This window comes from Cynocephalus volans, chromosome 2, assembly GCF_027409185.1.
Source record: "Cynocephalus volans isolate mCynVol1 chromosome 2, mCynVol1.pri, whole genome shotgun sequence".
Classification (NCBI taxonomy): Eukaryota; Metazoa; Chordata; class Mammalia; order Dermoptera; family Cynocephalidae; genus Cynocephalus; species Cynocephalus volans.
In genome coordinates this window covers 83,953,193-83,967,570 of record NC_084461.1, presented here as the reverse complement: position 1 = coordinate 83,967,570, position 14,378 = coordinate 83,953,193, and the positions used below count along the sequence as shown (strand labels likewise).

Sequence of the window (14,378 nt, the reverse complement as noted above, 5' to 3'; positions counted from 1 at the left end):
CCCCATAAAGATACACAAGTATTATTTATCGGTAAAAATAAAATTAAAAAAAAATAATTTAAAAATAAGAGTATACTTTTAAAAATATAAGTACTTTACAAACTTAGTTGAAAAATACTTTAAGCATGCATAAATAATAATCTATCTTGACATTTAAGAAACTAATGTTGAGATCATTGAGATCCACTTTCAGTGATGTAGAGAAATGGTAAAAACAAGGAAAAAAAAAACCTTAAATGAGGCATGACCCTCAGTGAAATGCCTTCAAATGCTTAAGAAATATTTTATCAGAGCCAATAATAAAAAATAAATAAGTAAATGAATATGGCATAATTTTCATTTCATCTCACTTCCTTTTATCCATCCACCTTGAGTTACCCAGGCAGGAAAATGCCTGGAGCAGAAACCATGAGGGAAATACTCAAGAGAAGGGTTCAGTTTGTTCACAAACTGAATAATCAATTCCTCCAGTGACTGTAAAGAGGCCACATATTAAATCCTTGAACACATCATCACTAATGTTCATAGAAATAGTGAAAACTCTAAATATGGCCAACTGATAGGTTATTTTTGGCTAAACTACACTGTGTGAGCTTTATTCCATACAGGCTTAACATATGTTAAATATATTTCAGAAAAACAAGTCAGTTCAACATAAACTAATATCCACGTGGCAACCACTGATTAATTAACACCAACCTCTAAGTTCCTTGATAAGTCCCTAGGTTAATAAATAAGTTTGGATTATCAGAGTAACAGTGACTATGGTAACCCCAGTTATTGCTTTAAAAGCTAATTCCAACATTTCCAGATGTCCTCTGACTATAGATGGCAGCTTAATAAAGTTGAGAATTCTAAGAGAACCAAACAATCTTCTCCCTGGAAGATCTGTTTGAAAAGAGACACCGGCATTAATAATTGAACACGTCTCAAGAACAGTTGTTTCACAAACTAGCATGAAAGAACCCAGTGTATGAACAGTATATGAACTTCCCTGTTCAGGCTGGACTTTCAGCAAGCATTCTAAAGTATTTATAAATTTACCTATGGAAAAGAATTTGCAGTATTTGGAACGCTGGCATGGTTACTGCCTTTCATTAAGCTTAACTATAACCCCTTTTCACAATTGGGATCTTAGAGAAAGGGTATTTTCTGACCATCACTTACATCTCTATGTACAAAAAGAAAGTTTTTCCATAGATTATTCTGTATAATAAAGTTTCAGCTGATAAGCCCAAGTGATTAAATAACTATATTTTAATATGTTTGTTAGTTTTATGTCAACAGACATTTTTAAGTACTCCAGCTAATTAAACCACCATTCTACTTTGAACACCTCATTTTTTAATATTCTCTATTTCTTTGACCATTTCCTACTAAAAGTTTAATATTGCATTTTATATAAAGTCTACTTTCATGAGAACTCCTTTGAGCAAATAATGTTTTCATGTTAAAGAAGAATACATTAAGCCATATAAAAGTAGGTGTAGTAAGAATGTTTAACCAAGTCCAGAAATCAGGCAATAGTTTAGACCAAAAAAAGTTGTTCTAACAGAGGGCAGTTAAATGCCCCACAGTCTGAAGAATATTTTTAAAGGCAAGATTCATTATGCAAAGGAAAAAATTCATAAAACTATGCAAAGTTTAATGTGTGGAAACATTTAAAATACTGGCATTTGAAAGAAAACTTGGAATAATATGGCGAGTGTTCTAATTTGTAACCAACACAATTATACATACTATTTTAGGTAACTCAAAAGCCCTTACTTGATAAAAATTTCTAACAGAATAGTGGGATTATTTTTAATTCTTGTAAACAAAGATACTCATATAATAACAAAGAAAAACAAGCACAGGACTAAAACAGGTAAATTCATTATTCAAGTAAGGTAATAAAGTAGAAAGCTAAAAAACTGAAACAAGTTGTTTACTCTCTAAATCAAAGTACATGCATAAAAGGTAAACCATAAGATGCTTACTTTATTATTACCCTATGCAGGTCTAAAAGGCAGACAAATAGAATCTTAGAGCTCAAAAATACCCTAGAGGTTGTGCCAGTTATTAAGCTATTGTCTCTTAGCTCCAGACCCAGATTTCAACACTCCACTCTCTGATGTTAGGACTGGAACCTTGTAAACTAAATTTCTGTTTTGCCATTGGCTCTATGTTGGGCTCTGCCAAAAAGGAATCCTAGAAGAAAGAAGCATCAACTTGTTCCTTCTGCTTCCTGTTTGCTTCCTCCAGGCTTCCTGTGTGTGTCATTTTTGTTGGCCTCACTCCAACAACCCTCCTTTACTCCAGCAACTGCAGGCCCTTTCATAGCATCATCTGATCTAGTTTGTAATTTTTCCAGCACTTGCCAAATGAGCCTTATAATGTCCTCCTGCCCTAGAGATATCAGCAACAATACAACAGTGCCTCCTCCTCAGATGTCTAGGTCTCAGGTTTATGAGTTCTCTTTTCTAAGCACCTACATTGTAGTACTTTGAACGTCTTATTTTTGTTCCTCCAGTACTAATGATGGTTGCCTTAGTATTCTCCTTTCCCCTTTTCAGGTATCTAGTTAACCTTATACCTAATTCATAATTTTAATATTATATTCCCTGTTTAAATAACTAATAAAGTTTTTGTCCCCAACTACTATGACTGATTACCTATCCGTTACTTCTGAAGATGAGTGGTACTATCAAAATCACCAAGGGCTCAGCAGATACAGTTTGAAAATGAGTACTAATATTAGGATATGATTTTCTATTTGCAAAATAAAAAATGTTATTTTCATAAAACAAATCTTTACTAAATATTCTTAATTGACAAATCATAATTGTATACATTTATGGGGTACAATGTGATAATTCGATATATGTATACAATGTGAAATGATTAAATCAAGCTAATTAACATATCTATCACCTCGATTACCACTGCTTTGTGGTGAGACATTTGAAATTTATTCTTATTTTGAAATGTACATTAGTATTATTAACTATATTCACCCTGCTGTGCAATAGATCTCAAAACTTATTCCTCCTGTCTGAAACTTTGTGCCCTTTGACCAACAACTCTCTATTCCCTACCACCCCCAGCCTCTTGTAACCATCATTCTACTTTCTACTTGCATGAGTTCAACTTTTTTTAGATTCCAAGTATGAGTGAGATCATGCAGTATTTGACTTTCTGTGCCTCGCTTATTTCACTTAGCATTATGTCCTCCAGGTTCATCCACACTGTTGCAAATGACATAATTTCCTTCTTCTGTAAGGCTAAATAGTATTCCATCGTATATGTATGTATATATACATATATACAAACCACCTTTTCTTTATCCATTTACCTGCTGATAAACACTTAGGTTGATTCCATATCTTGGCTATTGTAAATAATGCTGCAATGAACATGAGAATGTAGATACCCATTTGACATATTTCATTTCCTTTGGATCTATACCCAGAAGTGGAATTGCTGGATCACATGGTATTTCCATTTTCAGATTTTTTTTTTTTTTTTTTTGTCGTTGTTGTGACCGGTAAGGGATTGCAACCCTTGGCTTGGTGTCGCCCACACCGCACCCAGCCAGTGAGCGCACCGGCCATCCCTATATAGGATCCGAACCCACGGCGGGAGCGCCACTGCGCTCCCAGCGCTGCACTCTCCCGAGTGAGCCACGGGGTCGGCCCTCCATTTTCAGATTTTTGAGGGACCGCCACACAGTTTTCCATAATGGCTGTACTAATTTACATTCTCACGGGAGCGCCACTGCGCTCCCAGCGCTGCACTCTCCCGAGTGAGCCACGGGGTCGGCCCTCCATTTTCAGATTTTTGAGGGACCGCCACACAGTTTTCCATAATGGCTGTACTAATTTACATTCTCACCAACAATGTACAAGAGTTCCCTTTTCTCCGCATCCTCACCAACGCTTATTTTTCATCTTTTTGATAATAGCCATTCTAACAGATGTGAGGTGATATTTCACTGTAATTTTAAATTGTATTTCCTAATAATCAGTGACGCTGAGAATTTCTTCATGTACCTGTTGGCCATTTTTATGTCTTCTTTTAAGAAATGCCTGCTCAATGTCTTTGCCTAGATCAAGTTATTTGTTCTCTTGCTACTGAGTTGCTTGAGTTCCTAACATATTTTAGATATTAACCCTTATTTCAGATGTATGGCTTGCAAATATTTTCTTCCATTCTGTGGCCTGTCTCTTCACTCTTCTTCACATTTCTTTTGCTGTGAGGAAGCTTTTTAGTTTGATGCCACCCACATTTTTGCTTTTGTTGCCTATGTTTTCAGGGTCATATCCAAAAACTTGCCAAGATAAATGTCATGGAGCTTTTCCCCTATGTTTCCTTCTAGTAGCTTTACAATTTCAGGTCTTATATTTAAGCCTTTAATCGATTTATAGTTGATTTTTGTATGGGGTATAAGGATCCAATTTTATTCTTGTGCTTGTGGATAACCAGTTTTACTAACACCATTTATTGAACAGACTGTCCTTTCATTATTGTATGACCCTGGCTTTTTGTCGAAAATCAATTGATCAGAAATGTGTGGGTTTATTTCTGGATTTTTTGTCAAAAATCAATTGATCAGAAATGTGTGGGCTTTCTATCCTGTTCCATTGGTTGATGTGCCTGTTGTTATGCTAGTACCACGCTGTTTTGATTATAAACGCTTTCTAATATATTTTGAAATCAGGGAGTGTGATGCCTCCAGCTGTGTTCTTTTTGATCAAGATTGCTTTGGCTATTCAGTTAACCAAATACACTTGGTTTTTAGGGATATACAGAAGAGAGTGATTCTCAACCAAAGAGGATGAAGGTAACAGGGCCTGATGGGGACTTAAATTAGTAAAAGGCTTAGAAACACCAATTCAAGTTCAACCCCTTCATAATATAAATAAAAAAACCTAAGATCTGTTAGACCTATAAGCTCTTTGAGGAAAGAAACTGAGTTTTGTCTACCGAAATGCATTGTATAGTAACCAATCAAAATAAAAACTTGCATGAACGAGAAGTTAAGAGTTTACCGAAGGTCAAAAAAAAAAAAAAAAAAACTAGTTAGTGTCAGAATTAAGCTAATGACATATATCTCAGTTGGAGGTCTTATTCTACTTATCTCACTTTTATGAAATGGTCCCATTCCCACTAGGCTAAAGGCCCAGAAAAACATTGGTGAAGGTTGCATTCCTCAGGCAGCACACTCTTTACTGGAAGGTTGCGTGTAGGAGTATTAATACAGAGTGTTCTTATGATCTTGGAAGAGAGCAGGGAGTTCCGAAGATAGGATGATCCTTCAGAGTTATGTAGCGCCCACAGTTAGTTCAGTAGTGTACCAAAATATTTGCCATTTAAAGGCTTAAAATATACCTCATGAAATAAGATATAAACGCAAACAGTATCATACAAGTTTCGTTGCTATTATCCTGTTGCTGTTGCTGTAGGGAAGGTAGGAGAGGCTACGCATCCTCTTTGGATGCAAGTTGTTTGCAGTCCCGCTCCAGTTACCGTTTTTGTGGGGGTAGAGAGGAACTGCAGTGCGGTAGCTCTCCTAAAGTCCTTAAATCTCTCCTGGGTCCCAAACCATCCAATGCCCTCTTTCTCTGTAAATGCGCGCTGAAAAGTAACAATGACAGCCCTGCCCTCTACCCATCACCTTAAACCCAACCCCCAACAGGCGCAGAGCCCCCGCGAACAACTTAGAGCGAAGTGCTGCGCAAGCGCAAGAGTTCTCATTAACCACGCCCTCTCCGGGCTGCTCGTGGAATTATGTGTCGTCTTTACCCTTAACAGCTTTGGTTGTAGGACTCTTGGTCAGGTTCATTTTTCCCCCTCTGTTGTTGAAAGTCACTTTGCCTAAAGTAGGAGTTGCTGTTTCAGGGTAAATGTTGCCCCTCCCACTAAGTTACCACTTTGCTCTTTGAGGCGGGATGCGTCATTACGCCAGCCAGTCCTGACAGGTGTAAAAAATAAAATGCCATATTGTAGAGAACATTTAAAACCCGCCAACTTAGTCACATTATAAAATTACTTAAAGGTAAAATGCTTCCCTGTTTCACACTATCTTTGATACGACACAGAAGGCCTTTTATTTTCCCATGCCAGTGAGGTAGCATTTTTATCTATTAACGAGGACCTGTAGTAAGACGCAGCGCATGCGCGAGCCTTCCGGCGGCTCTAAGGCGCGTGAGAGGCCCGAGTTCCGACCTGCCTTGCGTTCTCCAGCTAAAGTGGGAGAAGGATCGGTCGGAGGCCGCCATGGGGAAAGTGAATGTGGCCAAGTTGCGTTACCTGACCCGGGATGACTTCAGAGTCTTGACCGCGGTAGGAAGCCCGCTGTTTCCTTCTCCCTTGTCCATCCCCACCGTGCGTCTTTTTCCTGTTTCTCGAAGTTTGCTGCGATTTGAGCGGGCGCGCTGTGGGCCCTGGGACGTGGCAGAGGCTGGGAATGTGAGAAAGAGCACCAATGAGTCGGCCTTTTAAAAACCTTTTGTTTGGGAGTTTATCTTCCCCCAGACAGAGCAAAGGTTCCCTCTTCTGATCTTTTCCTTCCTTTCTGCTCCCCTTTTCCTTGTGCTCAAGAGACACACTCGCATTTGTGGCCTGGGAAACTTCTCCGACCGTGGGCTTCCGACCAGCTGAGAAGGTTTAAGGTCCCTCCTGAAGAGAATTATGGGTATCATTGAGTTCCCCACTTACAGACTCAGTCGCATAGCATTCCTTCTGAATCATTCTACCAACCAATATTCGAGTTTTAGTAGCAACAAATGTTTGTTTAGGTTTTAGGGGTTCAACAGGGTACAAAATATATAAGAGGGAAGGGAGACACAAATCATCATTAAGTAAACTATTAAATAAGTAAGCAGGATAATATTAGGTAATAAGTGTTGTGAAGATGATAAAGGATAACGGAATAGAAAGTATGTACATCTGGGGGGTGGGGCGCAAATGCTGTCTCTGAATTGTGTAGTCAGTGATTGCCTGGATGCAAGAATCTTGTCTGCTTACTGTTGTAACCAAAATCTACAAGGTCTGTCTTTTAAAAAAAAAAGTTCCAGATCATGTTCTGTAGAGCCTTCCGGGCTTGGTAAAGAGGGTGGGGGAAACCACTGAATGTTTTTGATCAAGGGAGTCACACAAGTTTATTTTATGGCCTTAGTCTTATAGCACAGAGATCAGTACATAGATCTAGTCATTTGCAGAATAAAGCAATGCATTTATTCAGGAGCCATTATCTTTTGGTAAGGAGTGAACCCCATGATAAGGACTACCTGTATTATGTAATTATGTGATAGAATGTGAGTCACACCGATTTTTATATTATTTTAATTCTTCATGTTTTGGATTTTTGAAATTAGTCTTAAATAGGTAACACCTAAGGACTAAACTATTAAATGCGAAATCAGTATGAAATTAGGAAAACACTTTTCTTTCTGTCTCCTGTAGATGCTTCAGTTCTGTTGGATTTTCTCTAAATACGTACTGTCACCTCTGAAAGATGCTTTCCTTGTCTGCTTCCTCGGTACATTCACTTGTTCCTTAATGCCTCTGACAGAAATAAGAGAGTCAAGAGGAAGAGTGTTGGAGGCTGGGGGAGGCAGGGACAAGGCATGGAAAATGAGTTGTTTAAAATGTGATGTTTTGGTGGGATATCAAAATGACACCTGATTTATCTTCTTAAACTTCAGCTCTGCAATATTTAAGTTCTTACTGACACTCACCAAGGAATGACTTATTCATTAAATATAGTATTCCAGTCTCAGTTAAATATCAGTGTTGGTACCTTTCCTTGACTCTCTTCCATGTAATGTCTTTGGCTCTTCCCATGCCAGCAGTCGTTTGACTAACTGCTCTTACCTTTCAATACAAACTTCCCCTAAAATTCTTTCCCCCACCCTTCATTTTTCTTCCCTTGTCTCTTCTTGTTGACTGTATCCACTTCACAGCTTTATCTCTCACCTCTGTCAAACAGTTGACAATTTTTTCCCTCTAAATATGACTTTATTACTAAGTACAGACCCCTTTCCAGTTTTCCTTTAAACATCTTCATTTGACAGTATGTGCTCAAACCAAATATATCAATTTTGTCTATTCCCTTTCTCCTTTCTCAAACTCCACCAAAAATAAAAAGTAATATAATTTAAAAACTTGTTTTTCCTCTTCACTTCCAACTTTGACTCTTCTTTCCCTTTACCTTATCACATCCAATTGCCAAGCCCTCCCATACTACTTCCTAAAGCTCTTTATTTTTTTTTTTAGTTTAATTTAATTTTATTTTACTTCTCAAAATACATTTTACTTGATTTTCATGCCCCCTTACCCGTTCCTCCCCCCCCCCCCCACATTGTATCTGTGCACTTGGCTTAAATAGTTCAAGGAATTTTTGTGGTTATTCTGTCTTCTTCCGCCCACCCTTTATTTGTTTGTGTGTTTATTTATTTATTTTTAGCTCCCACAGATAAGTAAGAACATGTGGTATTTCTCTTTCTGTGCATGACTTGTTTCACTTAATATAATTTTCTCTTTAATTTCTTCCTTCCGTTACTACTGCTACTACCACATGTCCCATTTAGTTGTTATTTCCTCTGAGCTGGACTGCTGTCTTAGTTCTACAGTACACCCCCTTCAGTTTTTGCCTTCTCCAAACCAATTTGCATATTCCTGTTAGATTAATGTCCTTAAAGTAACTGTTCATGAATCTCCATTGCCTAAACATATTTAAGAGTTTTCTGCTTTCCTCTGTATACAATATAAAACTCCTTGGTCTATGTTTACGGGCTTTCTATATCTTAGAAATGTTTCCAGCCTTCTTTGCATGAAGTCTACATGCCATCCCATCTGAGCTACCACAGTACTAGCTGTTCCCTATACTCAGTACTTTGTTGTGTGTATGCCATTTCCAAATCCTTTTTTTTTTCTTTCCCTGATATCTCCTTGTCTGCTTTCTCTATATGTCCACCTTTCTGAAAGTCAATCTGAAGTGTTGCTTCTCCCTTGAAACGGATCCCTCAGCTAGAAGTATTCTTGGTCTTCCCTAAGCTACATCTTTTTTAGCACTTATCACTTCCTACCTTCTAATAAAGTTAAATATATACTTTTTTTATTTCCACAATTAGACAATAAATTCTCCAGGGGTAAAGAGTGTATATATGTGCGTGCGTGCGTGCGTGTGTGTGTGTGTGTGTGTGTGTGTGTGTGTGTGTGTGTGTGTGTACACACACACATCCTCCACAAAGTTCTTTCTCATTAAATACCCGTTAATAAGTAAGTGTAGTTTTTTACAGACACACGTTTAGATGTCAATAAGTATATTAGGATTCACTACATGTCATTAAGTATGTCAAGCATTCACGCAATTTCTACCCTTGAAGCAAAGTAGAGACAATATGAAATTAGTGTTATATATTAAACTAAATAAAAATATGTTTAGAGAAGGGAGTAATTATGTCTCAGAATTAGTTGCAGAATTGCATGATCAGGAAAGTTTCAAGGAGAAGTTAATTTCTTAGCAAGATTTTGATAGACAAGGCTTTGTGCTGATTATGATTATATAAAGATTCCTTTAATTTCAGGTTGAAATGGGCATGAAGAACCATGAAATAGTTCCCTGCAGTTTGATTGCTTCTATAGCCAGCCTTAAACACGGTGGCTGTAATAAAGTTTTAAGAGAATTAGTGAAACATAAACTCATTGCCTGGGAGCGTACCAAAAGTAAGTATTGTGACGCACCATTTGTGATTTTTAGATAATTAGTTTCCCCCAGAGTAGGCATTCCAAAAGACAAGAAGTGGAAGTTGCCAGACAAGGAAAGCACTAGACCAAGAACTGACGCAACATATTTCTGCCATATTCTATTGGTCAAAACAATCACAGGGCTCACCCATATCAAAGGGAGTGGAAAAAGAGGATTAGTAAGGTCACACTGCAGAAGAGCAAGTAGGATAGAGGGATTGTTGCTGCCTTCTTTGGGAAATAAAATTTGCCACAGGACTCAAGAGCGTTACTTCTCAAACCAGCTGAGGTGAGAGGTTGAAAAAATTTATCCGTTCAGATCCTTATAAAAGTATTTACATGCAGAAGGTTTGAGATGGAGGGCAGGTAGAATTAGAATGTGATAGGGGCCTTAACCAATTGCAGTTTAAGTAACTTATTTTTGAAAATTTAACAAAAACATATAGCATCATAAATACATTTTTAGGGCCTCTTCCAGGTCTTTCTTGGAAAAATCCTGTGCCCTGAACTTAAGCTATTTGCTCCACAGTAAACCCTGCTTCTAATTGCAGAGATTATGATTTGTACCATAAAAATCATATATATATAGCACACTTTTCAATAAAAATTTAACATCTCTCTTAAGAATGTAAATATCATGATAACCACCATCATTCGTATCAATAAACTCTTCAAGAGATTGCATTTATATTTTTATAGTTCTTTTGAACTAATTTTTTTCTTTTTTCCAAAAGAATTTTATTCCAAAGAAATATATTTAGTGCTTGCTATTATTTGATCAAATACTGTCTAATACCTCTTATAAAGAGTAGAAATATTGTTGTATGCAAAATTTGTGTATTTAAATTTTTGTTCATTTTAAATTTTCTGTTATAAATTTTTATATTTTAAAAATTATATTTTTCTGGAATGAAAAATTATCACAATTATAATTTGTACTTGATCAAAACAACATAAATATATTACATATTTTAATAACTACATTTTATCAATGCAAAAAAAAATACTAGAAAAATGAAATGGATAACAGAAATATAAAAACAGGCATAAATTTTTGGTCAAATTAATATAAAGTTTCTGAACTTAAACACTGCCTTTTTAGTTCCTTCATCTCATCACAGACACATTCAGACTGGCATTGGTCACACTTTGAGTAACAGTGCACTAGAGAAGAAATGCAAATTATAGAAAGAAATTGGAAACTTGTAAGCCTGGGTAGTTTATGTTTTTCCAACTAAGACTTCCTGGGCCGACCCCGTGGCTCACTTGGGAGAGTGCTGCGCTGGGAGCACAGCAGCGCTGCCGCGGGTTCGGATCCTATATAGGGATGGCCGGTGCGCTTACTGGCTGAGCGCAGTGAGGGCGACACCAAGCCAAGGGTTGCGGTCCCCTTACCGGTCACAAAAAAGAAAAAAAAAAAGTACTTCAACTAAGACTTCCCATCTTTCAATTCTTATGATTTGAACTCGTGACCTGGTAGTATAATGTAACTAAAGTATGGTCTTTCTCATTTGATTTTGTCTAGCTGTCCAGGGCTATCGGTTGACAAACGCAGGCTATGATTACCTAGCTCTGAAAACACTTTCTTCCAGAGAGGTAGTTGAGTCTGTTGGAAACCAGATGGGTGTTGGGAAAGAATCAGGTAAGTGCTGACAGTACTGTTGAAAGTATATTCTTTGCTTTAGTTTATATTTCCCCTTGAGAAAGCATTTCTCTTTTAATTTTTCCATTTTTTCCAACTAACAGTAAATTGGAAAGTTGGTTGGAAGCAATACAAATTATGAATACCCTTAGTTTTGTAGGCTATGTTTTTTCCTTAAGTCTATCACTGAAAGTCCAGTTATTCCAAGAATTAATTTTCCTCTCGTAACTGAAATCTTTGGCAAATATTTTATTTGGTCTTACTTTAGACCTGATAAATTATACATTTGTAACAGTTACTGTGTACCACAAGGAAGTACTAGAAGACAATATTTAAAAACCACAAACACATTTTTCTATCACAGCAATATGATCAGCAAAGCAAAGATAAGTATGTGTGGAACACAGGAAGAAAAGTATTCTAAAATAACATTGAACAAATACTTGTTTATTTATTTATTCTCTATGAGGAAGACAGGTAGGAATAAGGTACAGGGAATGATTTTCTTTATACCAGGCCATCTTATATACTGCTTTTTATCCTATGTAGTTTATCCTATATTGTTACATTATTTATCTAAACTGAGGAAGCAAAACTAAACTCAGAAGTAAAAGAATTATTAGGAAGCCTACCCCAAAGAAGGTTGCTGTGGTACTTCATATGGTTTGCATGTCTCTTGTATTTATATTCAGAGTGTGGTATATATTTAAGAGATAATGTGAGAGTACTAAATACAGTACAATGTGTGTGTGTATGTGTGTGTGTGTGTGTGTATAGAAATATATAAACAGAAGTAATGAAACACCCCCTTTGGGGTAGTCTTTCTGTTAATTTTTTTTTATATATACAGTCTTAACTTCACTTTTGAGTATAAAATCATGAATTGACTATTACAAATATTCTAATAATATATATACAAGAGCCAAGTCATAATGAAATTATAATTCAGTTTTTTTAAAAAATTTTTTTCTTTAAATTTTTAAGACTTTCATTTCATGGCAAAATGATAAATAGTACAAAAGAAGGTACAGTAGAAAGTAAATCTTACTCCAAACCCAGGTCTCAACCTCCTGTTATTACTTCCCAAAGCTAATACTCTACTGATTTCTTACATATCCTTCTAGGAGTTTTCTGTGTAAATACAACTATATTTATATGTACTAAGGATATATTCACATATCTTTTTAATTACAAGCAAAAGCGAACAGTACTTACTATTCCGTACCCTGATTTTTATCCATTTGATGCATCCTTGATATCAGTTCACATCAGCAGACAGGTCTTTCTCATAGTCACAGAGTATTGTGTTACATCGTACAGATGCTTCATACGTGATTTTACCAGTTCCCAATTGTTAATGGTCATTTAAGTTACTTCTGGTCTTATATTTGTAAGTGGTGATGCAGTGGACATGCTTGTACAGATGTCTTGATGCTTATGTGCAAATAAATTTGTAAATACATTCTTAGAAATTGAATTATTGAAGAATGTATTAGTTGGCCAGGGCTGTTCTAACAAAATAACCCAGATTGAGCGGCTTAAACAAGAGAAATTTATTTTCTCACAGTTTTAGAGGCTAGAAGTCCAAGATCAAGGTTTGGTTTTTCCTAACTTTTTACCTTGGCTTGCAGACTGCTGCCTTCTTGCCGTGTTCTCACATGGCCTTTTCTCTGTGTCCTTGGTGTCTCTTCCTCTTCTGATAGTCCTATTGGATTAGGGCCCCACCCTTATGACCTCATTTAACCTTAATTACCTCTATAAAGGCCCTATCCCCAAATAGTTACATTGGGGGTTAAGACTTCAACATAGGAGGAACCCAATTCAGCTTATAACAGGACAAAAGGTACGTACATTTAAAATTTTGATATTGCCAAATTTCTCTCCAAAAAGTTTTCACAGATTTATAACCCCATCAGCAATGTGGGACAGAGCTTGTTTCTTAATAGAATTGTAATAATTAAAATTTCCTCATGAGTAGTCAGAACATGTTCTAAATGTTAGTATTACAAATAGCAGCCTGTTTTGATAGTTGACAAACTACTTATTTAAAGAGCTCCATTTTTCTTAATTATAGTAATATATTGTAACAACTATTACTTATCAAAGCAGTTGAAGAATTGAATTTTATGTTGTTGAAAAGGAAGATATTAAATCATTTCTCTCCCATATAGGACATTAAGGAACAATTAGATGTTTTCCTACTAAATTGAGTGTTTTGACATGGTAGATATGGGTATTGAGCACCTTTGGAAGCACCTTTGACACATTACATCTCTGCTTTCTTTTGTAGGAGATAGTCATATATTTTGGCTTGTCATTTTGGATTGTAATTAAAGTAAAATGGTAAACGTGCGATATGAAGAGTTTTTCTGAATGAGTATTCCTAGTTATTTTAGGAAATATAACATATTTGGTACAAAAAAATTCAGAGCTAAAATTGTTTTAACTTATTGGAATAAAAGTGTAATAAAGATCCTTTTAAAATCTTGGCTCTAGATATTTACATTGTTGCAAATGAAAATGGACAGCAATTTGCATTAAAGCTTCACAGACTAGGAAGAACCTCCTTTCGAAATCTGAAAAACAAGCGTGATTACCATAAACATAGGCATAATGTGTCTTGGCTATATTTATCTCGTCTCTCTGCCATGAAGGAATTTGCTTATATGAAGGTATTTTTTAAATAATTTTACATTTTTTAACCAAATAATACAAGGCTTTAATAATAAGCAGTAGTCTGTTGCCCCAACCTCTCCCTAATTCCACTCAGTCCCTAACAGATTAATCACTCTATTGATGATTTATGTTACTTTTCTAGTGATTTCTATCTATGTGAAGGTATTTTTGTTATTAATACATAAAGTCAGCATGTATTCTATGGTATTAAATAATTAATAGTGTAGTTCCCTCACAAATTTGTGTGTGGGGGTATATATTCAATATATATGCCTATATATATATATGTCTATACCAATGAAAACACCAGATATTTACTATCTATAGA

At 36.1% G+C, this 14,378-nt stretch overlaps 1 protein-coding gene across 1 annotated transcript in view; it reads left to right on the top strand.

The window, feature by feature from the left end:
- Positions 1–6,186: 6,186 nt before the first annotated feature.
- Positions 6,187–14,378, top strand: part of RIOK2 (RIO kinase 2) — a 31,883-nt gene continuing 23,691 nt past the window's right edge. The window contains exons 1-4 of the mRNA XM_063087787.1: positions 6,187–6,324; positions 9,573–9,711; positions 11,258–11,374; positions 13,871–14,046. Coding sequence (XP_062943857.1) covers positions 6,259–6,324; positions 9,573–9,711; positions 11,258–11,374; positions 13,871–14,046 — 498 coding nt within the window. The 5' untranslated portion in view covers positions 6,187–6,258. The remainder of the gene's footprint in view (positions 6,325–9,572; positions 9,712–11,257; positions 11,375–13,870; positions 14,047–14,378) is intronic.